The following is a 25,928-nucleotide window of genomic DNA, read 5'->3' as shown; positions in this document are numbered from 1 at the left end:
ATTACACATTTGTTAACACTTCCATTTACTGTGGTGATCCAAAATGGTTACAGTTGTCTGAAGGCTTGAATAAGCTCCCCTACTAGATACAGTAGTTTGGATTACACCTGGAGACATAACTCAGATGTTACACATAAAATATATTAGCCTAGCAGAATTCACTATAGGTTGGTGCTTTACATCTCTGAGTTCCCATTCTTTGTTGTCTTTATCCCAGGGCAATCATTTGTTTGTTTCTAGCAGCAGTAAGTTGTAATGTTCCTTATGTTCATTCAGCATGTTTAGTTGCATGCTGTGAAGGTAAAAATGGAGTGTCAAGTTGTATTCCTCCACTCTGGAGTATGGGGAAATAAAGCAGGTATGTAATAACTGTTTTTCTCCTGAGTGCTCAGGCCAGAGATAACAGTAGCCCATGTGAGGAGGTCTCTTTACCTGTGTAAAGAGGATTAACAGCCCGACTTTCAGTTTTGTGCAAAGTAAGGAATTGCCAATATTTCTACTGGTGTGCTGTAGTCATGGTAATTACTGCAATAATGGTATGTGTGAATAGTGCTAGTCTGTGAATACAATAAGAATTTCATGTCATCATCTCCTGCTTTTGTTTCTCACTGAGGTTTATGCGTGTGATTTATTTGTGTATGTGTGTGTGTCCAAGGATGCATTGCTGTTATTGTATATATGTGAATAGCTCTTTGAGAAGGGTTCCTGCTTTCTCAACTGCGTTTCTGTCACCATTTCACTGGTTTCACACACATGCTTTTCGAGAACATTTGTACAATTTGTACAATTATTTGTACAGTAAATTTTTTCAGCTCTCATTTGTGAATGATTGTGATGTTTGCTTTAATTATTCTTGCTGTTAAAACTCTGCAGGTCACTAGCTGATATTGATGGAGACGGACAACTGAAAGCTGATGAGTTTGTGTTAGCCATGCACCTAACTGATATGGCCAAAGCTGGACAACCTCTGCCTCTTACTTTACCTCCTGAACTGGTACCACCTTCTTTCAGGTATATCACAGCATCGTAGAATGGTTTTGGTTGAAAGTGACCTGAAACAACATCTAGTTCCAACCCCCTGCCATCAGCAGGCACACCTCCTACTAGACCAGCTTGCTCAAGGCCCCATCCAACCTGTCTCTGAACACTTTCACAGTTGGAGCATCCACAACTTCTCTGGGCAGCCTGTTCCAGTGTCTCACCACCCTTGTGGTGAAGAATTTCTTCCTAATGTCTAATCTAAATTTGGCTTATTTCAGTCTGAAGTCATTACTGTGCATCTTATCACTACATGTCTGTTAAAAAAGTCCCTCTCCAGCTCTCCTGTATGCCCCTTCAAATACTGGAAGGCTGCTATAAAGACCCCTTGAAGCTTTCTGATCTCCAGGCTGAACAACCCACAATTCCATCAGCCTATGTTCATAGAGGACTTTTCCAGACCTCTGACCATCACTGATGGCAGTGAAACACACTATATTTGCAATGGAAGTGTTTTATACTAAGAAAATAACTGTGTTATTCTTTGACAATGGTGGGGTTTTTTCCCTTTAGGAGTGGAAAATACACTGAAAATATAAATGGAACTCTGCCATCATACCAGCCTGTGCAAGAAGAGGAACCACAGAAAAAACAGCCAGGTAAAATGAGGTTCACATTCTTAATGTATAGGGCCATTGAAATCTTTAGAAAATAGAAGACATAATCACATCTCAAGGGAGCTTCATTTCAGGAGATAGATCCCTTTTAACTTAGATGACAGGAAGGTTGTTAAGTGGATGTAGTTAGCCTGTTACATATAATGGAATTGAGAGGGCAGAGATAGGAGGCTGGGTTTGGCTTTAGGAAATGAAAAGTGTGCTGATTAATAATGCGTTCTGGAAAATAAATTCTTCATGGCCAAATACTACCGTGCCACTGTGTGGTGGGTTGAGAGAGAAGGCCCAGCTTTCCCTCCCCCACTAAGAAGGAGGGTTTTTTTCAGTTGAAACTTCTTGGCATTACTTTGTTTTGAACATTCTGAAAGCAGCAGTTTCCTATGCCATTTAATTCTCTGAAAACTAGATGGTTTGCACATGATGTGGATTCTATGATTGACTCCTTGATGCTAGCAGCAAAGGTCTCTTACATACACCCTGTGAGGCACAAATTGCCCCTCTGTTGGGAAGAGTAGTTTCTGGGACCCTAAACCATTCCTTTAGATTTCTGTTTATCCTTTACTGTGGTAATTGAGCTTGGTCCTGTTTTGTTGGACTGCTGGTTTTAACTCCAGGACCTCTTACAGGGAACACCCTTAAAAACTAAGCTCTTCCTCAGTGTGTTAATGCTTCCTGCAGAGAAGGAACTAAAATAAAGAAAAAAGGAAAACTTTTTTAACAGAATTTAGTCTTCTCATATCTTAGAAAAGCTTTTTAATGTTTTCTCTAAAATTCAAGTAATTTTCATGGTTGGTTTCAAAGTATCTTTTGGTGTTTGTTTTTTTTTTCAATTGGAATAGACTTAGGAAAATCTGAAAGTATTTTTGAAAAGAAAAAATAGTATTTTGACAAATGCAAGATGCTTTTATCATCCATGACCCAACTACCTGAGCTTACCAAAAATAAAGTATCTGTGTTTAGTGGCATAATCAAGGTACTTGTTTGAGAGCAGTGTTTTGCACAGGACAAAAATAACTACCTTTCCCTATTTTAGTGACGTTTGAGGACAAAAGGAAAGCCAATTATGAGAGGGGGAACATGGAGCTGGAAAAACGCCGTCAAGTCCTGTTGGAGCAGCAGCAGAGAGAGGCTGAGCGTAAGGCTCAGAAAGAAAGAGAAGAACAAGAGCGAAGAGAGAGGGAGCGGCAGGAACAGGAACGGAAAAAACAACTGGAAATGGAAAGGCAGCTGGAGAGGCAGCGAGAGCTGGAGAGACAAAGAGAAGAGGAAAGGAGGAAAGAAATAGAAAGGCGGGAGGTTGTTTTCTTGACAATGTTTTTTAAAGCCTTTAGCAGTATCCACTCAACACAGCATTCAGGATTTGAATGCTAGCTTTGATTCTGCCTCCTCATATGGCTGTTGCCAGGTTGTCTTGGAAAGAGAATGTTTCTGTCTGAAAACACTGTGTCTGTTAATAAATGAACCCAGTGTTGTTATGGGTTGGAGATACTCAGATCCTTCATGGGACAGATGAGATTTTCTTATAAAGTCTGTATACCAAAGAAGTTTATACTGGATGCATAATCCATAGTATTTTGACAGTTGAACTTCAGACCACTTTGTCTCTTCTTGTTTCAGTGCATGCATAAGACCTGCATATTTTATGTGGCTCTGAGAACTACTCAGAGGAGGTTATGATCAATATCTGTCAGTGTGCCCATTTATGGGCAGTGTTCCAAGCTAAACAGTCTTTCTCTCTGAATTACATAGCTTTTATTCATCCAGAGTTAGCATCATGGCTTGAAGAATCTTACAGAAGCACTTTTTCCATTCTTTGATGCTGAAATATGTAAGAGCACTTTACAAAAGACAGTATGTTGTGCTGCTGTTATGCTGTTTAGAAACAGCACATTAAATCATGATCTCAGAGTTCTGCATCTCCATTGTAACCTAAGGTAATGTAACTTCCCTGCAGGCAGCGAAGCAAGAACTTGAGCGCCAGCGGCGACTGGAATGGGAGAGAATTCGTCGCCAAGAACTTCTTAATCAACGTAACAGAGAACAAGAAGAAATTGTCAAGCTGACCTCTAAAAAGAAGAGCCTTAATCTTGAATTAGAAGCTTTGGTAAGACAGAAATTTCACTGCACATCTTGCAATACATTATTTTAAGTTATGCAAATCTTAGACTACATTAATGGCCCACTAGGAGTTTCACTCCGGTTTAGATGAAGAATCTCAAGCAGGCATTTTAAGCAGTTTTGAAGAACCAGTCATTAATGAATCTGCCAACACATTTAGTGCAGATGTTGATATATGTGGTATCATTTGCCTTTTGTTTCTTTCTAGACAGACAAACATCAGCAAATCTCAGGCAGGTTGCAGGATATTCGAAGCAAAAAGCAAATTCGAAAAACGGAACTGGAGGCTTTAGGTAAGAAATGTGACCAAGGAACCATGGAAGTCAAGCAACTGCAACAAGAGCTTCAGGTGTGTAACTTTGTGTAGCTTGTAGTTTTCCTCTCTATTCTGTGTTTCCATAATGCTGTTGATAACAGCATTCTATGTAATTATATATATATATAAAGCTGTGAGTCAGTTTGATTACACTGGAGAGAGGAAATAGCAAGGCCATCAACATTGCAGAGTATTTTATTTGTGGTCTTTATTATATGTACAAGAAGATGATAGTTGAATGAGAGAAGTTGTCCAAAAGTCAGCTGTTATTTTGTGGAACTGCTAATAGTAACTTCCCTTTAATTAGGAGTTATTCTATGACTCCAGACTCAATTGTTTGTGAGGAATATTTTCCTGTATGAAGAACAAGTTGGTCCTGGGGTTGAATTACCTACTTTTTTTTTTTCTCTCTTTGAATTGCAGGATATGAATCATTTCATATCAGTTGGCTACTGTAAATCATCTTCTACTGTATTTTTTGTAAAGCTCCTGCACATTAGGAAAATTTCATGTTCCCATGTGTCATGAAAAGTTACTGGTTTATGTTAGGCTTCAGACAGTCAACTGAAATGGTCTCATGATCATATTTTCACATCTAGCATTTCTGGGTTTGGCTTGGTTTGTTTTTTTCCAGCTATGTTCTTGTTTTGGGGGTTAAAATACTCAATAGTGTTTGTACTGAGAGTGTAGAAGTAATTTTTCCCTCTACCCCATAGTGACAGCCTGCATCCATGAGTCAAAATTATGTTTAAAAAATCACCCATTTTTACTGACTGATTTATAAACAAGATTAATTTCTTTTATGTTCTCTTCAATATCTACAGGAGTACCAAAATAAACTCATCTGTTTAGTTCCTGAAAAGCAGTTGCTAAGTGAAAGAATTAAAAACACCCAACTTGAAACAACTCCGAGTAAGTGCCTGCCAGTGAATTCTCTTTGCACTGCTGGCTTTTTATCACTTGTAAAAAGATACAGAGGTGTTATCACACCTTCACTTTGACATCTTTTCAATTAGTGCAATCACAGCATTTTTTCACCTGCATGTCATTATTTCCTTCATGTTATAAGTAAGGGGCAAACAAACACCTTTTTTGTGAGAAAGTACACATTTTGCTTGAAACTGTATGTAGACCATACAGCCCACAGGTACTATTATGCCTTGTCGTTTTTTGATGGTGTAAACTCAAGGGAGTTCATTTACATAAAATGCACACTAGTCTCTATTTCAAATCATACTGGAAGTCCCTGTCTAGAGAAGCCTGCTATCAATTGGTCTGATACTGAAAAACCCCCTCACTTTACAAATTACTCTGTGTATTTTGTATGCAATGCCTGTGTGTCTCGGGTGTGGGGACCATTTCTTCTTTGTGCTGTATATGAATAGAATGGTAAATCAAGGAATGTTTATGAGGAAAAGGTTGGGAATGTGTCTATATAAGGAAAACTATTAGTGAAAACAGAAATCCATGTAATATTGCTTGTGTTTACTAATGCAGGTACAGGAATCAGTTCGGTGCAAAAGAAATCTGTAGAAAAGGAAGAATTATGTCAGAGGCTTAAGGAACAATTAGATGCCCTTGAGAAAGAGACCGCTTCTAAACTTGCTGAAATGGATGCATTTAATAGTCAGCTTAAGGTACATATATTATCTAAATAATTATTCTTACACCAGTAAGCAGCATCGTTATTTCTTCATCCAATCATAAAGATTGGTTACACTTCTGCTAGGCTTCCAAAAAGCTTTCTCCAACTTCCAGTGTCAAATAAGAATTACCAAAGGTCTTAGAGTAAGTAATGCAATAAAACTGCACTTAGAGCTATTGCTAATGTACTAAATCATGAATCTTTTGCTAGGCATTGCTTTGCATGAATCAACTGTTGCTCACTCAACTTTTGCCTTCTGGAATTCATTTTGATTTAGAATTGAAGTTTTTCAGGAACTTGCAAAATCTATTCTTAGACTGCTGAGATTATATCAGCTACTGTTTATGGACTGAACAGTTCACTTTTAATGAAAGACGTACACAGGATATTGTACAAGAAAGGGAGCACAAGTGGTGTTCCCCAGGGCCCAGTGATGGGACCAGTTCTCTTCAGCGTCTTAACCAGTGATCTAGACAAGGGGATTGAGTATGTATGTCAGTGACACTAAGCTGGGAGGAAATGTTGATCTGCTTGTGGGTAGGAAGTATCTACAGAGAGACCTAATTAGGCTGGCTTGATATGCTGAGGCCAACTGTATGAGACTGAACAAGGCTAAGTCCCAGGTCCTGCACTTGGATCACAACACCTCATGCAAAGATACAGGCTTGGGGAAGAGTGGCTGTAAAGCTGCCCAGTAGAGAAAGACCTGAGGCTACTGATGAACAACCAGCTGAACATGAGTCAGCAGTGTGCCCAGGTGGCCAAGGAGGCCAACAGCATCCTGGCCTGTACCACCTGCTGGGACCAGCAGAACCAGGGGAGTGATTGTCCACCTATATTCAGCACTGGTAAGGCCACACCTGGAGTGCTATGTTCATTCTGGGGGCTCTCACTACAGGAAAAGACACTGGGGAGTTGGTCGAGTTCCAGAGAAGTGCAACAAAACAGGGGTCTGGAGAACAGCTCATCTGAGGAGTGTCTGAGGGAACTTGGGTTGTTTAGTCTGCAGAAAATAAGGCTGTTCTGTGACTCTAAGATCTGATAGCAGACTTAAGTATTACCCTAAAAGTAAGGATAGTTTAATTATTAGTGTAGAATTTAGAAGTATTTACCACTGGTGTTTGAGGCAGCTCTTGATTTGCCTAAAAACACATGCAGCTTCTCCGGCAGGGCAGCATGCATCCACTTAACTTTATTTACTAGCTTACTCCTAGTGGCACTGATGTGACCTTTCTCCTTACTTAATGGATTTATGCTGGTCCAGCCTTGAGGATCTGAACTCTCCAGTAAAAAAGAACACAAAATAAAATTTGTGAACATTTAACAAGTTTCATTTCTTTACCAAGAATGGCTACATGTAAAGTGCAGTTCTAGTTGTTTATTGCATGGCTTGCTGTGTTCAGTGGCTGCATCCACAATTCAGTCTTCCCTGAAATATGTTTTTCGGAGTCCAGTGCAAAGATTAATTGGCTTTTTATCTACCTTATCTTACAGTGTGAGAATATGGATGATTCTGTTCTTCAGTGCCTTTTGTCTCTGCTAAGCTGTCTCAACAACCTCTTCCTCTTACTTAAGGTTATTTTCTAATCTTTGGCTCTTTTGGTTTTTGATTATTTCGCAATTTTTCTCTGCTTATCCTTTCTGTTTGGATGTACAACTTCTATAAAACAAATTTTCCTTAAAGAAAATTGATAGGCTCTTTTTCTTTCTGCTGCCTTTTATATCCTCTTAAAGACTTAACATTTTCTTACCTGCTTAGAAATCCAAACTGCAAACTACTGATAGCCATTTTATTTCTTAATGGTCTATGTTCACTAAGCTGTTTTACCCAGATACTTCTCTTTTTAGTTAATGTCATTCAAACATATACTGCCTTAGATGGAAACAGTGTCTTCTCCCACTTTTCCATCTGTTATTCTTGAACTGTATCCATACATCCTAAGCTATGAGTCAGGTATATGAATTCTTGTCCAAGTTTCAAGTCTAGAAATAGCATCAATATCCAGAATATGACATGTGAGGTATGACATAGCAAGCAGAATGCTATTACGCTTCCAGATTAACCTGGTACTAAAACCTGTTTGCTGTTTTTCCTCAACATTGCTTTTGTCTGCTGGGGTCAGAATTCTGACTTTGAGAATAATTTCTGAGCAAAAAAATCTGACTTTTCCATGTTGCATAAGGGGGTTTTCTGACCTTAAATCAAAGATATGAGAGTTTTTATGGTGCAAGTTTGTTTCCACAGTGATCCTCAATTTCTATGCAACATAAGAAGAAAAAGTATTCTCAGCTGAATGTGTTTGGAGACAAATGATAGACAGTTGCTTGATTTAGTTTGTTGCTACAGAGACTTTCGATGACTCAAATGTTGTTATCTTACCCTCTTCAAGTGAATTGCACAGTATCTCTTAGGCAACAAAATTATTGGTTGAGGTACACATTGCAGTGGAAATACATCACTCTTAATTGCTTTATTTACACTTATGATGTAAGAAGTCAGGATATACCTGTTGCACCAGAGTACAGCATAGGGCAGAGAGCTGGCTAATGCATGGACTTGGTGATCTTAAAGGTCTTTTCCAGCTGCAGTGCTTCTATGACTCTTTGATTGCTCAGTGTGCATCAATAGGATTAATAAGAAAGTATCTTGCAGATATTTTGTAAAGTACAATCTAAAGTACTTTTATTAGAATATACATACATAGAATACATAGAATAAACCAGGTTGGAAGAGACCTTCAAGATCATCGCGTCCAACCCATCAACAATCAAACACCACCCAAACAACTAACCCACGGCACCAAGCACCCCATCAAGTCTCCTCCTGAAAAACTCCAGTGATGGCGACTCCACCACCTCCCCAGGCAGCCCATTCCAATGGGCAATCAGATTTTTTTTACACTGTAAATTTAGTAATCCCAAAGACTCTCACTGATTTTTCTGCTGTGAAAAAATTTGTCATCAGAGGGAGGTGGAATAGGAATTGAAGCATGTGTTTGAAAGAAAATGAGAACAATTGTGAAGTTTTCAAATATAGGAAAGCTGTAAGATAGTGAGAAGTCTGAGATAGTGTCTTTAAGCTAAGGCCTCCAACAGGGCTGCTGGATATTTTTATAAAGTTTTTCTTTTTAAATTAATTTTATTCAAGTATGAGACTGATCATTCAGAAAGCATCACAAAGGTCACCCTACTGAAAGGATCACCCTACTGAAGGGATGCATTCTCAGGCTTATGGTATCATGTTGGCTTTCATTTGAAGTCTGCCTCCTTTTATTTATAAAATAGCCTTTATTGCTTTCTATGTCCTTAGATAATGTTGTGTTTGAACACTCAGTTATGTATCTGCCCCATTTCTTTGTCATATTTGCCATTTCCAGTAGGTGTATGACTGGAAGGGCTGTTAGAAAAACCTGAGTTAGAGACTTTGCAAACCTGCCATTTACTTTCATATGTCTTGTTTGTTTGACTTTCTTTACAGTGACCTCCAAGGACTATTAATAACTTAAATTACTTTGTCCATTTGCAATAAAACTTGGTTCACTAAGCATTAAAATGCCTGGATGCTTTCAAAAGATTGGCTGTGTTCCTTTTGATGTACTTCATTGTGTTTCTTCCTTAGGACCTGAGAGAAAGTTACAGTACACAGCAATTAGCCTTGGAGCAGCTCCACAAGATCAAACATGAGAAAATAAAAGAGGTAGAAAAAAGAAGAGCTGAACTTGTGCTGAAAAAGCGACTGGAAGATGAGGCTGCAAGGTACCATGTCTGAATGTATTGCCATTCTCCTTTTGCTTTAAAAACTGGATCTTACCAGTGAAAATTCATCCTACTGATTGGTCTTAGAGAAAACATTTTATTAGGATGATTTGAATTCCCTCTTTCCAGTCTGCTTTTACCTTCTTTTAAAAAACCCCACACCTTATAATTAGGGTAAACCAAATAGTCACTTCTGCTAATAAGATTTGTAGCTCCTTTAATAGATAATGCTCACACATTTAAAATTCCTTCTATTTTCTGCTTTGCTGGTCTTCAAAGGATCTGACCTTTTTCCTTAGAAGTACTTCTGACTGAGTAAATACCATTTTTTTGGCGTGTATTTCCAGTTACGAGCTTCATACTTGAGACAGCAGGCAGTGCATTTACTGCTTGATTCCTGTGTTAATCTTGAAAACTGGATGAGTGAGCAAGCTCTGGGTTTTAAATTTGGCTCCTTTTTTAGGAGGACAATGAGAAAATTCAGATACATGTCTGAGAGGACCCTTTACATATATGGTCCTGGTTTTGCACAGCCTAGCCTCGCCTCAAGCGCTTTTCTCAGCTCTTGATTTCTCATGGTCTTGTTCCCAGCTAGTTTTGCTTTCTTTTGTTTTGCTGATTCTAGGGTTGGATTCTAGCTGTATAAGGTGCCACACTCCAGACAGTCTGCTGTCAGCTGCCTATTTTGTGTTTAGCAGTCCTCATTTGAAATGGTGCCAGAGAGAAGGTGGAGCAGTGCTCTCAGTGGGCAGTCCTCAGCTCTGAAGTTGCTTTGAAGTACTAGTTTCGACTTTTCATTCAAGAGGGAGCGTTTTTATGCAATAGTGTGATGGAGTTTTGTAACATTAGTGGCAGTCTTTAAGAGAAGCACATGTATAATGACTTCCTCTTAATTTTGCTGTTGAACAGAGCTGTCTGATAGAGTAAGAATATTGTTGCACAGCTTCTACTAGAACCTGTCACATGCTTGAAAATACAATAAAATTACCATCAGATGAGTGGAATTCCTACAGTGATTTGATGAAGCAGTCTCCTCTAAGTGTGGACCCTCCTCAACCACCTCTTTGGAAGGTGGCCCAAAGAATCTGATTTCTTTTTTTCAGAAGAAAGGTCTTGAGAGCTAAAATACAATGATTTTTAAGGTTGTAACATTGGATAATAATAACTTCTTTGGAGGGATGAGAACCAGGGTGAAGTCTGAATAATTTCCGTAAACAGAGTCAGGTTTCTAGATTCTTTCTGCTGAAGACTGTGGCAATGTCAGGGATAAGCATATTGAATAGATGACAACTATAGATAAAGGCAAAGACTTCAAACAGTGAAGATTAGTATTCAAAGGCTATTTTTATTCTGTTTGGAAATCTTCATTTCCAGTCGTGAGATTTGGATACTGCCTTGGTAGACACTTTAAAACCTGTTTCTTGCTCAGAAGGCTGTAGGTGAGCAGAACTGCTCATGAAGGCACTGCACAAGTAACCATATGGCAGTGCTTGTGTAGCAAGAGTTTTAATCCATTTGTTAACTTGTATGTGGAGTACACTTATGTTAAGGCAAAGCGTGGTCTCTGTTTTCCCACTCCTCTCTTTCTTTTCTTCCAGAAAAGCAAAACGGGAAAAGGAGAATCGATGGCAGGAAAATATCCGACGGGAAGAGGAAGAGAAAAAGAAGCGATTGGAGGAGGAACGAATGCAGGAAAAAGTTCAGGAAAAGCTGAAAGCTGAAGAAGCAGTTGCTTTGATGAGAGAAAGGGAAAATAAGCAGCTTTATGCAGAGGAGGAGAGAAATAGGCAATCCACCATCTTGAGGGAAACAGAGCAGCAGAGGCAACTGGAAGAAGGTAAAAGAAAGCAGGAACAGATAGCAAAAGAAGCTGAGGAAAGACGTAAGCAGAATGAAGAAATAAAGAAGATAAAGGAAATGACAAAGTCTCAAGAAGCAGAGAAATCCACTTCCAAATTAAACATACATGAAAAGTTTGCAGAACTGTTGAAACCAATAGAGGGTAAAAGTCTTAAGCCACCCTGGAAAGATGAAGGTAATCTTAGTCTGTTGTTGTTTGGCTTCAATGATTCTTATTTTCCTATGTGTTATTTTGTCTTTAAATGCATTATTGTTGTTGTGACACTATGGCAGCCTTATTGTCTAAAACATTAGTAAAAATAAAACAACCCAGCAGTGTTTCATGTTTTACTTAATTATTAATCATCCTGTTAACTCAGGTGTGGTCAGTTGTCAGCATCTGTAACTGATGACAAATCTTGCAGTGATCTTGACCAACAAATGATAGATGCTGGAAACAGTAATATGGTAGCTTTTGCCTAAGGCCTGCACCTTCTGACTTAAAGTAAAATGTCAACAGAGAGTTTTACTCAGTGATGAGATTTATCAACAATGAAATCTAGTTTATTTCTGCATTACTTAATGCCTCTTACTGAAAAAGAAGGAACTGAAGTCAACCTGACTCTAGTGGGACTTCGAAAAATAATGAGTTTAACAATATTTTAGCTAAAGGCACTTCAGGTTACTTCCATCCTTAGTTCCTGTCAGTTTTTATTAGCCATTTTTATCACTGAGCTCAGGAAGACCGGAATTAGAACAGTGCTGAAGGGTATTTGCACGCCTCAGCTATAGCTTGTAAAACATTCACTGTTGGGATCAGTCACAGACTTGGAGAACAGAGATGCAGAGAAACTAGAAAGTGTGGTATTTTAGGTTTCAAAGTAAAACCATCACAACTGAGCACTTACTGTTGTAGCAGTGGTATCTTGGGAAATTATAATTGTGTTAAATGAGACTATGGTAAAGCATCGACTTAGCTGGAGCAGTTTGACAAGGGAAGATGAGAATGTAAAGATGTCTGTGTTTTGCTTCAGAGGACAACAAATTTCATTGCCTGTGTTAAGTTTACTCTGATTAGCATGTTAAACTCTTGCATTGTATGCATCCTGTCAGCCTGCTAGAACTAGTGGTCTCCTCTCATACTTCCATAGTGCCTGAGTCAAGAACTGTTCTCTTTTTGTAACACAAATACCTGTTGCTTAGAATGATGGGGCTCAAAACAAGTGCTTATCTTTCAGATGTATTAAAATGTTAACTGTTTTTCCTTCTCCTTTCAGGCAATGCAGTTAGGGCCTCAGAGTCTAGGAATTCAGTTGCCTTTGTAAATTACAGAGCTTTATATCCATTTGAAGCAAGGAATCACGATGAAATGAGCTTTAATACTGGCGATATAATTCAGGTAAGATTTGCCATAACTAGAAAAAAAATCAACCCAGTTTACCCCAGCCTGGAGATTCACAAGGTTTTAAGTGTCAAACGTGTTATGTTGATACATTCTAAGGGTTACTCAAAATTTAAATTAAATTTCAGCTAAAAATTTTTCTTGGGATCTTATGCATCTTAGAGATGATGAGAATCTGCTTAGAATAACAACAGTGGACGCTTAACATAAACTTTCTAAAATTAGTAGACAAGGAATGATACAGAATCATAGAACCATTTAAGTTGGAAAAGGCCTTTAAAGTTATTGAGTCCAACTGTTAACCTTGCATTGCCAAGTCCACCTCTAAACCATGTCCCTATAGTTGCTGCAGTTTGTTCTGTGTGTACAGATTAGCCTCTGAGTGTGCCTGAAATGCAAGTGTAGTAAATAGAGGCATGAATCACTAATTAGTGGCATTTGAAATAAAATAAAACTAACATGTTATTTAACAAGTAGATGTGGAAGGTTCTTCTGAATCTTAATACCATCTTCTAATGTATTGCTAGCATAGACTTCTGCCTCTTGCTGGCTGGTCCTTTATAAATGCTCTCTCAGGCAGATACCTGTAGCAGTTTATTCTGTGTCCATTCTTTGTTAGCAGTTCTCTGGTTTCAGACAGATGTGCTATCTGTAATGTTACAGCAGGACCATAAGGTTTGGAAATCTCTCCTATCTTCTCAGTTGAAATCTGTGTTAATTTCTGTAATTCTACCACTTGTGCATGTTCTTGAAAGCATGTGCATTCAGGTGGACTTGGGAAAATTGATGCACAACTGTAGTAATACAATTAATGTCTATGTAAGTAATATGTAAATGTGTATGGTTCCTTCTCATTCAGACTATAAGCAGTATAGGTAGATTATAAAAATCTACAAAGCATTGTGGTATAAAATGTAAAAACACTTAAGTATTACCCTTCAGGTTTAGTGTCAAATAATTTGATTTTCATACCAGGGAAGCATGGTAGAGGGAACAAACAGGTTTGGTTTTGGCTTCCTTCTCAGGTGTAATTAACTGTGTCAGTTAACTACTGATAACTTATTTCAGAAATAGGCTGACAGATGCCACTGCCTCTCCTTCCTCTTGTACTGCATACCTCAGCTAAGCTAACAAGCTGATGCTATTTGATAAGCTGCTAATTTTTAGTTAATTTGGGCGAATTTTCCAATTTGCAGCAATATTTGTTTAGCAGTATTGCTGTGAATGTTTAAGGATGTCCTGTGTTTACTGTGTTATTTACTACACAATTTTTTGGGGTATGATCAGATGACACAGTTATTTATATCTGTATGCAGAACTGCAACAGTTGTTTCCTGCACTGCTGGACACATCAGACACTGCCTCTTGGCTGCCCGTCTGGTAAAGTACAACACAGTGCACTGTAATTTTTGGCAAGCCAGAGTGAATCCAGATACTAATCCTCAATGTGCATGTTCAGAGCCCGTTTGCCTTTGAGGCCTGTCTCTACCTGTGTCTGAAAATAGTGTAATTGCATCATCACCCTATTTCTTAAACAGGGCAAAACCAGTTTAGTTTTGAGAGGGAGGAGAATAAAAATGCTGATCCTTCTATGAGTGCTGCTCACACTGTTCAATTCAGAGGGCCAGCAGATGCTGATGCACTAGATACTCCTCTTTGTTTCATGCTGCTGATTGTGTTTTCTTTGTATTTATCCTCCTGTCCATAGGTTGATGAAAAAACTGTGGGAGAGCCTGGCTGGTTTTATGGGAGCTTTCAAGGACACTTTGGTTGGTTTCCATGCAACTATGTAGAAAAATTACCAGAAGAAGAAAAATCTTTATCTCCTAAGAAGGCCTTACTTCCTCCTACAGTATCTTTATCTACTACCTCAGCAGAGTGAGTTTTTGTTATGTTTATTTTTAAAATTGCTTCTTCTAAATTTAGCCAACACATGATGTGCTGTAGTTTAATTTGTTGTTTGTTTTAAAAATATAAATGCAGAAGACTTATTGAAGAACCTACCTGAAAGTCTTCACTTGGAAATTTTAAGTGTTTGATAGTTTTCTTCACATTATGTAGAATCTCTGTTATTCTGCTTGAGGTACTTTTTAAAAGAAGATTGTAATGTGCTAAGTATGCCTGTATTCAATTTTGCAGACCACTTTCTCCAAGTAAATCTGCAGAAGAATCTGATTACCAAAACATACCTTTTTCTGGCCTGAATGTTAATACAGCATGGCAACAGAAATCGGCTTTTACTCGCACTGTGTCCCCTGGATCTGTTTCACCCGTTCATGGACAGGTATATGGTGTGAGACAGAAAAACATAGTGTATTTTAGATTCATATTAATGAAACTGATTTAAAAGGCAAAACAAAACAGAGGTTTTTTAATATTGGGTGCACTGAACAGGCTAGAGGATAAAGAATGTAGCCTGACTGCTCTGTTAGTGTGGATTGATGTAATTCTGTATGTTTCCATGTTGGGCACCAATAAAAAATTGGGGGGTGGGGGGGTGGGTGTTTGAAATTAACCCCAACTAATTTGGAGAAATTACCCCCCAGAATATATTGCCAGACTAGCTCACTTTGGAATGGAAGCAAATGAAGATATATTTACAAGCAAACTAAAATCTAATGAAATGCAATGAATATGTACAAAATACACAATATATGTTATATACACACACACAATGTATAAAGAACACTCAGACCCCCTCAGAAACTCCTCAGACCTCCCTGGATGGATCCAGGGGGACTATTAACTGCTCCCCTACTCCCTCCCTCCTTCCCTACATCACACAGTAGTCAAAACAGATACTCTGGCAAGACCATGGAAGAGAGAGAGAAGTTGCAAGCAGAAGCGACAGAAGAAAAGAGAACTGTTTATGTCCCTACTCTACGTCCCCATTAGCAAGCCAGTGAATTATACAGACCTTAACATTATTTTTATTTTGTATACAATGGTAATTTTAAAATTATTTTGTTTTTTTTACTTTCAGTCTTTGCAGTCAGGGACTAGGCTAAAGTTCCCCCTTCAAACAGTAACAACACTGAACAATAAGACTGTTGCAGTGTGCTTGGTAGTTCTAGAATGATTTTCACTTGTAATTAATAGAATAGAATAGACCGGGTTGGAAGAGACCTTCAAGATCATCACGTCCAACCCCTCAACCAATCCAGCCCACCTAAACAACTAACCCATGGCACCAAGCACCCCATCAAGTCTCCTCCTGAACACCTGCAATGATGGCGACTCCACCACCTCCCCGGGCAGCCCATTCCAATGGGCAATCACTCTCTCCGTATAGAACTTCTTCCTCACATCCAACCTAAACCTCCCCTGGCGCAGCCTGAGACTGTGTCCTCTTGTTCTGGTACTGGCTGCCTGGGAGAAGAGACCATCGTCCGTCTGTCTACAACCTCCCTTAAGGTAGTTGTAGAGAGTGATAAGGTCACCCCTGAGTCTCCTTCTCTCCAGGCTAAGCAACCCCAGCTCCCTCATATATTTCTAAAAATAGAAATCAGAGTTGAAAGATTGTTTCTCTGTCATTTAAAAAAAAATAAATCCAACTACCTCTTAGGAATGGAGTTGCTTGGACTTCAATAAAAGATGCATCAATGTTTGTTTGTTTATAACGCTTGCACCAGTCTGGGGTAGTGCGGTCAGTCAACATCCTCCGCTTGTGTTCTAACAGGGACAGCCTGTCGAGAATTTAAAAGCACAAGCACTTTGCTCTTGGACTGCAAAAAAAGATAACCACTTGAATTTTTCAAAAAATGATATCATTACTGTCCTGGAGCAGCAGGAAAACTGGTGGTTTGGAGAGGTACATGGAGGAAGGGGTTGGTTTCCAAAATCATATGTCAAGCTCTTACCTGGGAGCGAAACGAAGAAAGAGGAGTAAGTGCGACATTTATTTTTCTTTCATTCAGCAGTTTACAAAAAGAGATGATTTAGAGTACTTGCAGTGCTTTAAAGTGCAGAATATAAATATCATTTACAATTTCTACCTTGCCATTTTAGGCTTTTATTATTTAATTCTGACAAGCCAAGTAATGTTGGGCTCACTATTGTGTAAATAGGGACTTTCGAGGCTGAGCGCTGTGAAAAATCAGTGGTGTTTGATTATTCATCTGGTGCCAGGCTTAGTTTTGGCTCGTTACCAAGTTGGCTTTGTTGCAGTATAGTTGTGTTCTGCCTCAGGGTGCCAATTTCAAAGTGACCTATAATAAGCATAAGCTTCTAAGGCACATCTTGCAGAAACAACGTGTTTTTCTTTACTCAGAGAGATCATTATTTCTATTCTAATGCTGCACAATAGCTATTCAGGTAATGATTCTAAGCTTGGTTACTGCTGGGATGACTGCACTGCTATGTGTAAATTGTTCTTTTCAGGTGTTATGTATGTTCTCTAGAATGAGATTATTTACACAAAAGCTTTAATTTGTACTTCTTTTGGATAGCATAATTTGTGAACATACCTTCTCGTCTTTTATTCACATTACTTTGTTTTAAGTGGTGTGCTCTTGGATGCCATTCATGTCTTAAATAATACCTGTCACTGTTTGATAGTCAGGAAAGTCTTTGCAATTAATTCACAGGCAATACCAATTTTGAGATAACCAAATACTGAGCTTCATCTCATCCTGATAAAGAGGTTTGTTCTAGATCAGCCTTTTGGTTACTCAGCGGTTTTTTTCTTCTTTTTTTATCCCTTTCTACAGACCGGAAGCTATTTATGCAGCTGTAAACAAAAAACCTAATACACAGTCTTATGCAGCAGGAGAGGGTAAGACAGTATGAAATGTCCTACTTAATGATGCAGTCTGTTTCTGCTTCATGACATGTGAATAAGCTTAAATGTATGAAGAGTTCCTGAGCAAGCCTTGCAATGTTTGCCCAACAGATACAGTGCAAATGTTGAACTGCTGTTTTGAGAGTTCTAAAACAGGAACTTAAATAAAACTTAAAACTAATTTGGGTTGAGCAAAGGCCTGGGTTTTGTTTTTCTTTTTACCACTTTTGTTCAAGCATTCATTTATTTCTGAAAGCTCAAATATGTCTCTCATTCGTAAGCTGAGTTCTCCTCCTGCTGTTTTCGATTGTGCCATACTGTAGAGACATAGAAGGGATTTTAAGTCTCCTGAGTGTGGATCATTCCCTTTGAATCAGTAGGGAGTAAAGAAAACAAATATTACTGGAGAAAAAAAACTGTAGGAAGCACTTTCAAAGCACTTCCATCTAGTGCAGTTCCATGCTTCCCCAATTGTATTCTAATTCCACTTGTTTTTTGGTTTTGCTGTATTAGTGAGATAAAAACGGTTTTGATCAGGTTTAGGTGTGGAATTTCCATGCTTTGTGTAAAACATGGAGATAAAGTGGAATACTTAATTCAAGGAATGAGTTTTCAAGCTGTGGTCTACAGGCCTCTGCTGATCTGTAGGATGATCATAGGAAAGTAGCTCTCCCTGTGCCAAATTAATCTGTCTGTACAAAGTTGTGTGCCTGTAATGCAGAGCTGTAAGCATGAGGTGAGAAGTGATTACAATCAAGCAAGTAAACGTGTGAAGACATGATCCATGTTGTGAACACACTGATATCAAAGATACCTGTACTTGCACATGATGTACTTTTATCCTCCTATCTGAAACTGTTGTCTCTTTTGTCTGCTCTTTGCACAGAGTATGTTGCCCTATATTCATATTCAAGCTCTGAGCCCGGTGACTTGACTTTCATAGAAGGTGAAGAAATCCTAGTGACCCAGAAGGAAGGAGAATGGTGGACCGGGAGCATTGATGGCAGAACTGGAATATTCCCCTCCAATTATGTCAGACCAAAGGATCAAGAAGTGAGTTTCTATATTGAGAATTAAGGGATGATGCTTTCTCTCAAATCTATTATATTACTAGTATTGATATCTAGCTTTTAGGGAGTGATTTTGAGCAGAGGTTGAAGTGCTTGGCAGAAAAGCCCAGGTAGCTTGAGTGCTACATAAGTGTTCTAGCCACAGTATCACACTGTCTCTCTCTCTGTACAGGATGGTATTTTGTTAAATATGGGCTCAGACTTAAAATCTTCATGTGTTTTTATGTCCATGTGCTTAAAGTTGGAATAAACTCTCTCTCTTTTTTTTTTTTTTTAAATTGTATTGCACATTAAAAGATGATTGTTGTGTCTTTGCAGGCTTCTAGTAATGCTGGCAAAACTGGAACAATAAATAAGAAACCAGGTAAGTGTGTGATAACTTTTTTAACATTCAGGGCTTTTTTTAGAGTGGCTATAAGCATTTAATTTCATAGTAAAGTTTTAATGGTGGCTAATGTACTTGCTGCAGGATGCATACCAGGATGCTTCTGTAGATCTAGCTTTTACTGTAATGAAAAAATGACAAATTCAATTAATATCTTTTCAGAAATTGCTCAGGTTACTACTGCCTATGTTGCATCAGGAAGTGAACAGCTTAGTCTTGCTCCAGGACAGCTAATATTGATTCTGAAGAAAAACACTAGTGGATGGTGGCAAGGAGAGTTGCAGGTAATAATTGACAGAGAAATAATTGTGACTTCATGAATTGGAAGGAGGTGATACTTGATCCAGTTTAAGAAAACCAGCCTAACTATGGTGTTCTGGAAGCTGGCTGGAAAGTTGTTTTCATCTAGTTATAAACCATATTTGGGGGAAAAAAATAACTAAACCTTGGGTTGCTTCAGTTTTTTGGTTTGTTTATTTAGGTGTTTTTGGTTTGGGTTGGGTTTTTGGTTGGTTGGTTTTGGGCAGGGTTGGGGTTTTGTTTGTTTTGATTTATTTTTTTAGTACAGAAAATAGTAATCAATGAACTTGTACATGGGAGAGGTACATTGGCAGCTAATACCTTGGTTAGGATTTAATTGGTAAAGCATTGAATTGTAAAATTATTCTAATGAAAGCATAGGAATTTTTGGAAGTTGTAGTTGGAAGCTAGTTTCTTGTGAAGATTGCTGTTAACACTTTTCTCCTTTCCCCACCTAATGATGACTTTTTAGTCCCAGGGGTGGAGGGTACTGTTACATGAGATGCTTCTTAAATTGTAGTTGGTATCTTGGCTTTTGGAACCCTATTCCCATAGTGGACTTCATCCTGGAAACTAATGCAAAAAGTTAAATCTTTTTTCATAGATTGCTTTGGGTCTTTGTTACCCTTTAACTGAATTTTAGCTGAATTTGCATCGTTAGCCTGAATTTAAACATGTTACTGCTAATTCTTGATGATATTTCCAATGCTGGCACTGAATAGCAGAATAGAAAGTTCTTTCTTCTTAATATCACTTAAAAGGCCTTTCACAATGTGTTCTACAGCTGCACGCTCTGTGTCTGCAGTGAGTACTTGTGTTAACACCTTTCTTCCCTCTCCAACATTATAAAAGAGCTGATCTAACTATTCAGCATCTGTTTTTAACAACAGCCAGCTTTACAGATGCAGGAGAGGTCACTGTGAGCAAGTTGGGAAACTGCTGCACTGAATTTCCATGAATTAACAGCAGTGGAAAATACACTCGTGCAAAAAAGAGAGGAAACATTGAAACATTGAATAGTTTGTATTTTATGAAAAGTAGGACTGGTGTTGCTTCAAGAATAATTAAAAAAAAAAGAAAAATGAGAGACACTAAGACATGTAACTGTCAATTCTTCTAGTTTTAATTGCTTTTCATGTTATAATAGAGCTCAGTCTGCAGTTACTGCATTCTGAAGTCTATGCTCACTTTTAATTTTCTGTGCATTTCAAAGCATATTTGCAGAGATAGTCTTTTCCTGTGGAACTAAAAAAAACCAAAGATGTAAAATTGAGGTAATTCTTTTCAAACTGTCATGCTGTACTGGGTAGGAAGTGATTATCAAATACTTAGGTCACTATTTTCAAGCATAGCTTATGGTGATTGTTAACTCTCTTCTGGGTATCTCATTACAGACTCGTGATGCATAAGTGGAATATTTGTAGAACATTCAGCACTACAATTAAAGTGTGCAATGAAACAATTAGCTGCTCTTGAAAACCTTGGTTTAATACATTTGCCAGAAGATACTGGGGTGCAGCTTTATTTGAACTGGGCTTTTTTTTTTTATGCTTTAGGTTATTTCCTTTTGAGATCTGTTTAATATTTAGTTGGTGTTTGGAAGCCTGACTTTTTGTCTGTTGTTGGCAAAATTATGTGACTTACTTGTTGCATTTTTTCCAATCTGTAGACTATTTGGTTTCTTAGTTGTGTAATAACTACTTTAAACATTTACAGGCAAGAGGGAAAAAGAGACAGAAAGGATGGTTCCCTGCCAGCCATGTGAAATTACTGGGTCCAAGCAGTGAAAGAACCACATCTGCTGCTCCCTCAGGTGAAGAAAAATGACTTCATACTTCATTTAGAGTATTTTATGTAACTGACTCAGTTGTTCAGATATTCTTCTGAATTACATAACTAGCATAATAATTATCTGATTGTGGTGTTCCTGTGGGAGGTAAAGTCCTTGCCAGAATCTGGGTCTTCTGACATGACTGTCCCAAGAAAGGTAAAATTTCACCACTTATTCAAAACAGTTCTTTATTGGGGTCCCTGCCTAGCACAACAGTCATACAAAGATGTTTAAATCCACAAATCTATGAAGATCAGCAGTCCATCTTCTATGGCAAGAGCTTTTGAGTTTTGCCAAATGTACCAATCAGTCACACAATTCTCATTTGGAACCCCTTTGTTTCCAAATGCTACCCAAAAATGCAGGGAAAACTTAGTAGTCTTTGGAATTTCATGCACTACTCCTTAAAAGGAGGAAGACTAAGCAGCAAATTTCCACTAGATTTTTCCATTAATATGGCCAGGTACAAATTAGATTAGTTAAATGAAAAGAAGCCTTTTTTTGGTTCTTTATGCTGAAATTGTACTATTTTCCATGCCTAGGATTTGTTTATACAACAGCTTCTGTGATACTACTGAGCAAAATGTAGCACCTGACAGTTAGCTGAAGCACATTTCCTCTGCCTTTGCCCTGCTTTTCTCACAAGTATCATTTATAAAATGATCAAACTCTCTTTTCTTTTCAGTGGAAGACATAGAGGGATACTTTATTATATTGTATTCTCAAACACCGGAATAGGGTCCCCAGGGAAGTGGTTGAATCCCCATTCCTCAAGGTGTTTAAAAGACAAAGAGATGTGGTGCTGAGGGACATGGTTTAGCACCATACTTGGTAGAGTTACATAATGGTTGGACTTGATGATCTTAATGGTCTTCTCCATCTGAAATGATTCTGTGATTCTATGCTTCTATCAAATGTAAATAAAGCTTACTGCCTGCCCCAATTAAAAACAAACAAGCAAACAAAAACAACAGGACAGTTCCACATCAAGACAAAACCATGTGACATTTTTTCTTATGTAGGAGTGTATGTGAAGTTACTGTCTTTTTCCTGTGGTTACATAATACAGTCAAACCCAGTCTCAATACTTGTGTAACAGTGTTCTGCTCTGCTTTTCCTCTATAGTGTGTCAGGTGATAGCCATGTACGATTACATGGCAAACAATGAAGATGAGCTCAGTTTTGCCAAAGGACAGCTTATTAATGTACTGAACAAGGATGATGCTGACTGGTGGCAAGGAGAAATCAGTGGTGTGACAGGTCTCTTCCCCTCAAACTATGTGAAGATGACCACAGATTCTGATCCAAGTCAACAGTGTAAGCAACTTTTTTTCTTTATCAATTAATTTTATTAATTTCCAAAGTGCATTGATATTCTTCTGCTTTGTGTTAGAGTTTGGTGTTCCAGGAATCAGCTGAATTTATTGGTACATTAAATACCCTTTCTTTAACTATAGTGCTAAGTACTTTAAATACTTTCCTATTTAATCTACAAACAGTGAGCATGTGATCAGCCAGCCAGTGTGTACTAGTTGGAGTGCTAGGGTGAGCTAAAATACTTGACTTGGTAGTTGTTCCCCTTCCACTCAAGATGCTAATGTTTGGTAACTGCTGCTGCCTGGGACTCGGCCCAGGCATATGGTGCTCGGTTATGGAAGTTAGTCAGGTTTTGTAAAATAGGAAGTGTCTGCTGTAATCCTCTTTAACAGAAGCTTAAATCATTTACCAGTTAAGTAAAAACAACCATAGAAAGGATAAGAAAAAGATTCTAGAATTAGCAAGTGAAACTGTCCTGTGGTAAATTGGCATGTCCTGGTTCCTAGCAGTCCAGGCCTCATCCAGTTCTGAGAAACAAGATACATATCAAAACACACGCTGAAAAGTATCAGGAGCAGGTGGAGAACTGAATGCTGGAATACATGCCTACCTGGCAGTGGAACAGTGCATTTTTTTTGCACATAAACATAGCAAAGGTGCCTGGTGTCTCCCCTGACACACATACCTTGTTGGATTTGGGCCTTCCCCTCAGAGAAAACTTCCACCATTTTTACTCCCTCAACTTCCCATCCTGAGGCACTGTGATTAAACCAACTTTTATATTAACCCATGGCATCAGTAGATCTGGGAATGTACCTTAATGTCAGAGTTGTTTCTTTGACATAACAAGCCTTGGCCCTTTACTTGCTCTTTTTTTCCCGAGGAATCGTTTGTAGTTTTCTCGGGATAAAGACACGTATCCAGAGGTCTGGTTGAGGTTCACTCTTAATAGCCTATAGCCAGTGTGTAGGACCAGTTTGCACTGAGTTATTTGATCAGCATAGTTGTGTTCTTACAGAAGGCTTCACAAACCCAGTAATAAATGTACAGCTTGTAGTGGAAAGCTTTTTATGGCACCTGGGCAAAATACACTATTCTCCAAGTTTGCTTTTTAGCCAGATTCCATCTGTGCTTGCATTTTTGGTAACGCATTGGTGTTACCACATTGAATTGTATGATTGTTTTTGAGATGTCTCTGGCCTGCGTGGCTGTGATGTCAGCAACTTCAGGATTTAGAGGGAACTTAACATTCTTTTGGTTAGACATAGCTGCATTCTGAAAATTACCCTTGGAAAGTTTTTTTGTTTTGTTTACAAACTCAGTTTTGAAGAAATACTATAGACTAAATCCAGGCAGGCTATGGAAGTAAGAATCTGGCTGGTTATTAAAACTGTCTGAATTTTCAAAAATGATAGAGATAATGAGCTTATCACACCAGGTGTGTTGCCATTTACAGTGGCATGGATGAATCTGGTAAGAGCAAGGTGACCACACATACTGCTACTTTTCTACAAAAGCAGCTCTAAGGCCAAGTTGTAATTGGAGCCTTCCGATGTGATGAGGAGGTTTTTCATCCTGGCTTCTTGGTAGATTGGTAGGCTTTTTCTCAGATTTTGATGGAGTAAGAATATCTCCATCTACATCAAACTGTGGCTGTATGAACAGAACTCTCCTTTGAAAGTAAGTTGACAAAGGTCAGTGAGGTGAGCAGACGTGCACCAGGTCATCCATGCTTGTTTAACTTTTGTCTAAGAAACAATCTGTTTGCTCTGAAGCAGATCTGCTGGCACTTGCTTAATGAAATCCACCCTTTGGTGAATGAAGAGGAGGTTGAATTGTTGTTAAAAAAATTCTCTGAGTATTTCAGTTGTCAGTATGTCAGTTTTGTGCTGGGATTTGCCACCTCAGGAAAAATCCTTCTTAAAGTCCTGAGCCTGCTCAAAACCAGCATGGCCTTTTTGCTCCAGTGCAGCACTGTGCAGATACCATGACATGGTTGTAAGGAGTGAAGTCTGGGTCAGGAAGTTGTCAGCAGTAAGCTAGTTCTGTACCATCCTTCTGTATCCAGAGAAAGATTTAAATATGTGCTGATTGAACTTTCAGACTTTCTTGGATGTCCTTAAAATATTTTTTGCCCTTATTTAGATGCAGTAATCTTGAGAAATCACTAGGGAATTGTCCCATTATGGAGATGTTGATGTAGCCCTCTAGGAACCAGTTTAGAGATTTGACAGAATATAATTGAAGAAATTTGGTTTTATTTTAAAGAGTTTTTAATGTGTTATAATGTTGCTGTTGAAGAATAGCAATTCCTTCCCTTGGCTCTTCTAGATGGTCAGAGGTAATGGTCAAATGAAAGGGAGCGAGTACACTTGGTTTACTCAAATAGGTTTATGGCTTAGGAAAATTATGCTTTGCCCTCAGATTTCAACTCTCGTTATGTGGACCACCTTTTGTATCTGGAGTCTTCTCTGGGAATTACTAGTTACTGGTGAACTTCCCCAGCGAGAGAAATGTTTCTTTACCCAGGCTGCTGAAATAACTTTCTGACCAGAGTAAGCTGTGCTGCAATAGGGTCTCTGCAAGGGGGGAAAAAAAGGTGAATCAATGAAAGCTGCTTGCCCAACAGGTCCTGGTGATTGCAGAACACATTATTGGAGAGTTGTGCTCTTAGTGGCATTGGTGAGGCTTAGACTTACTTATGTTTTAATGACATTTTAATAGCTGATACTCAAATGTTTGCATGAAAATAAAGAATAAATAGGATACCCAGGAGGTATGAAAATATAAATATCTATAAAGTAAAGGAATATACATCATCTCTCATTCTTCTGTTCTTTACTGAGTCCTTGCTCAACCATTCAGGGTCAGATCTTTTGTGTATTGCCACCTGTCTAGGACATACCTACCAAGTTTTCTTCCCATTCTTCCCAAGGGGTACGTAAGGCAGGGTAGCCATGGTGCACTTAGCACAATAAAGTTCTTCCCACTGGCCTGCTCTGGAGGTAATGTTGTTACTTTGGTCAGTCTTCATCTATCTTAAACAGCTACTCTCAGGTGTTCTATGTGTATTTTTCAGCTTTTTCAGCAAGATAGCTTTTTTCTGTTTGTCTGAGCCTTGTCCTTCTATTTTCTTTAGTTGCACTTTTCTGCCCTTAGGTACCTCAGATGGAAGCAAGACAGATGCAGATACCTCTGCATACTTGGTTGGGGCCTGATAAGCACCTCCTTCCCCCACTTGAACCTGCCTGCTCTGCCTTCTGCCAGTGCAATGGCAAAAGGTTGTTAGACTGGGAGATCCTTCTCTCCACAGTTATTCTTGACACCTGTGTGATGACAGTGTGAATTTCCTTAGGTACAGACTTGGAAGTTTATTGTAATACCACTAGATCTATCTGTTTGGGTTTTTTTCCTCCTTAAACCTCCTTTGTAGATGTGAAACGTTAGAGACATGAGACGAGTACCTGTGTTTTCAGAATGCCCGTGCCCAGAGGTCATAATTCCTGTCCACTGC

The 25,928-nt window shown here is 38.6% G+C and overlaps 1 protein-coding gene across 1 annotated transcript in view; it reads left to right on the top strand.

The window, feature by feature from the left end:
- ITSN2 (intersectin 2) overlaps window positions 1-25,928 on the top strand; it is an 82,164-nt gene that overhangs the window by 37,334 nt on the left and 18,902 nt on the right. The window contains exons 10-29 of the mRNA XM_054179912.1: window positions 874-1,011; window positions 1,552-1,637; window positions 2,689-2,951; window positions 3,610-3,759; window positions 3,982-4,122; window positions 4,914-5,001; window positions 5,587-5,726; window positions 7,229-7,309; window positions 9,354-9,490; window positions 11,089-11,525; window positions 12,607-12,728; window positions 14,440-14,609; window positions 14,871-15,015; window positions 16,411-16,616; window positions 17,441-17,505; window positions 18,398-18,564; window positions 18,900-18,945; window positions 19,129-19,250; window positions 20,983-21,079; window positions 22,223-22,414. Coding sequence (XP_054035887.1) covers window positions 874-1,011; window positions 1,552-1,637; window positions 2,689-2,951; window positions 3,610-3,759; window positions 3,982-4,122; window positions 4,914-5,001; window positions 5,587-5,726; window positions 7,229-7,309; window positions 9,354-9,490; window positions 11,089-11,525; window positions 12,607-12,728; window positions 14,440-14,609; window positions 14,871-15,015; window positions 16,411-16,616; window positions 17,441-17,505; window positions 18,398-18,564; window positions 18,900-18,945; window positions 19,129-19,250; window positions 20,983-21,079; window positions 22,223-22,414 — 2,993 coding nt within the window. The remainder of the gene's footprint in view (window positions 1-873; window positions 1,012-1,551; window positions 1,638-2,688; window positions 2,952-3,609; window positions 3,760-3,981; window positions 4,123-4,913; window positions 5,002-5,586; window positions 5,727-7,228; window positions 7,310-9,353; window positions 9,491-11,088; window positions 11,526-12,606; window positions 12,729-14,439; window positions 14,610-14,870; window positions 15,016-16,410; window positions 16,617-17,440; window positions 17,506-18,397; window positions 18,565-18,899; window positions 18,946-19,128; window positions 19,251-20,982; window positions 21,080-22,222; window positions 22,415-25,928) is intronic.

Source organism: Dryobates pubescens, chromosome 3, assembly GCF_014839835.1.
Source record: "Dryobates pubescens isolate bDryPub1 chromosome 3, bDryPub1.pri, whole genome shotgun sequence".
Classification (NCBI taxonomy): domain Eukaryota; kingdom Metazoa; phylum Chordata; class Aves; order Piciformes; family Picidae; genus Dryobates; species Dryobates pubescens.
This window is presented reverse-complemented; position numbering and strand designations above follow the sequence as displayed.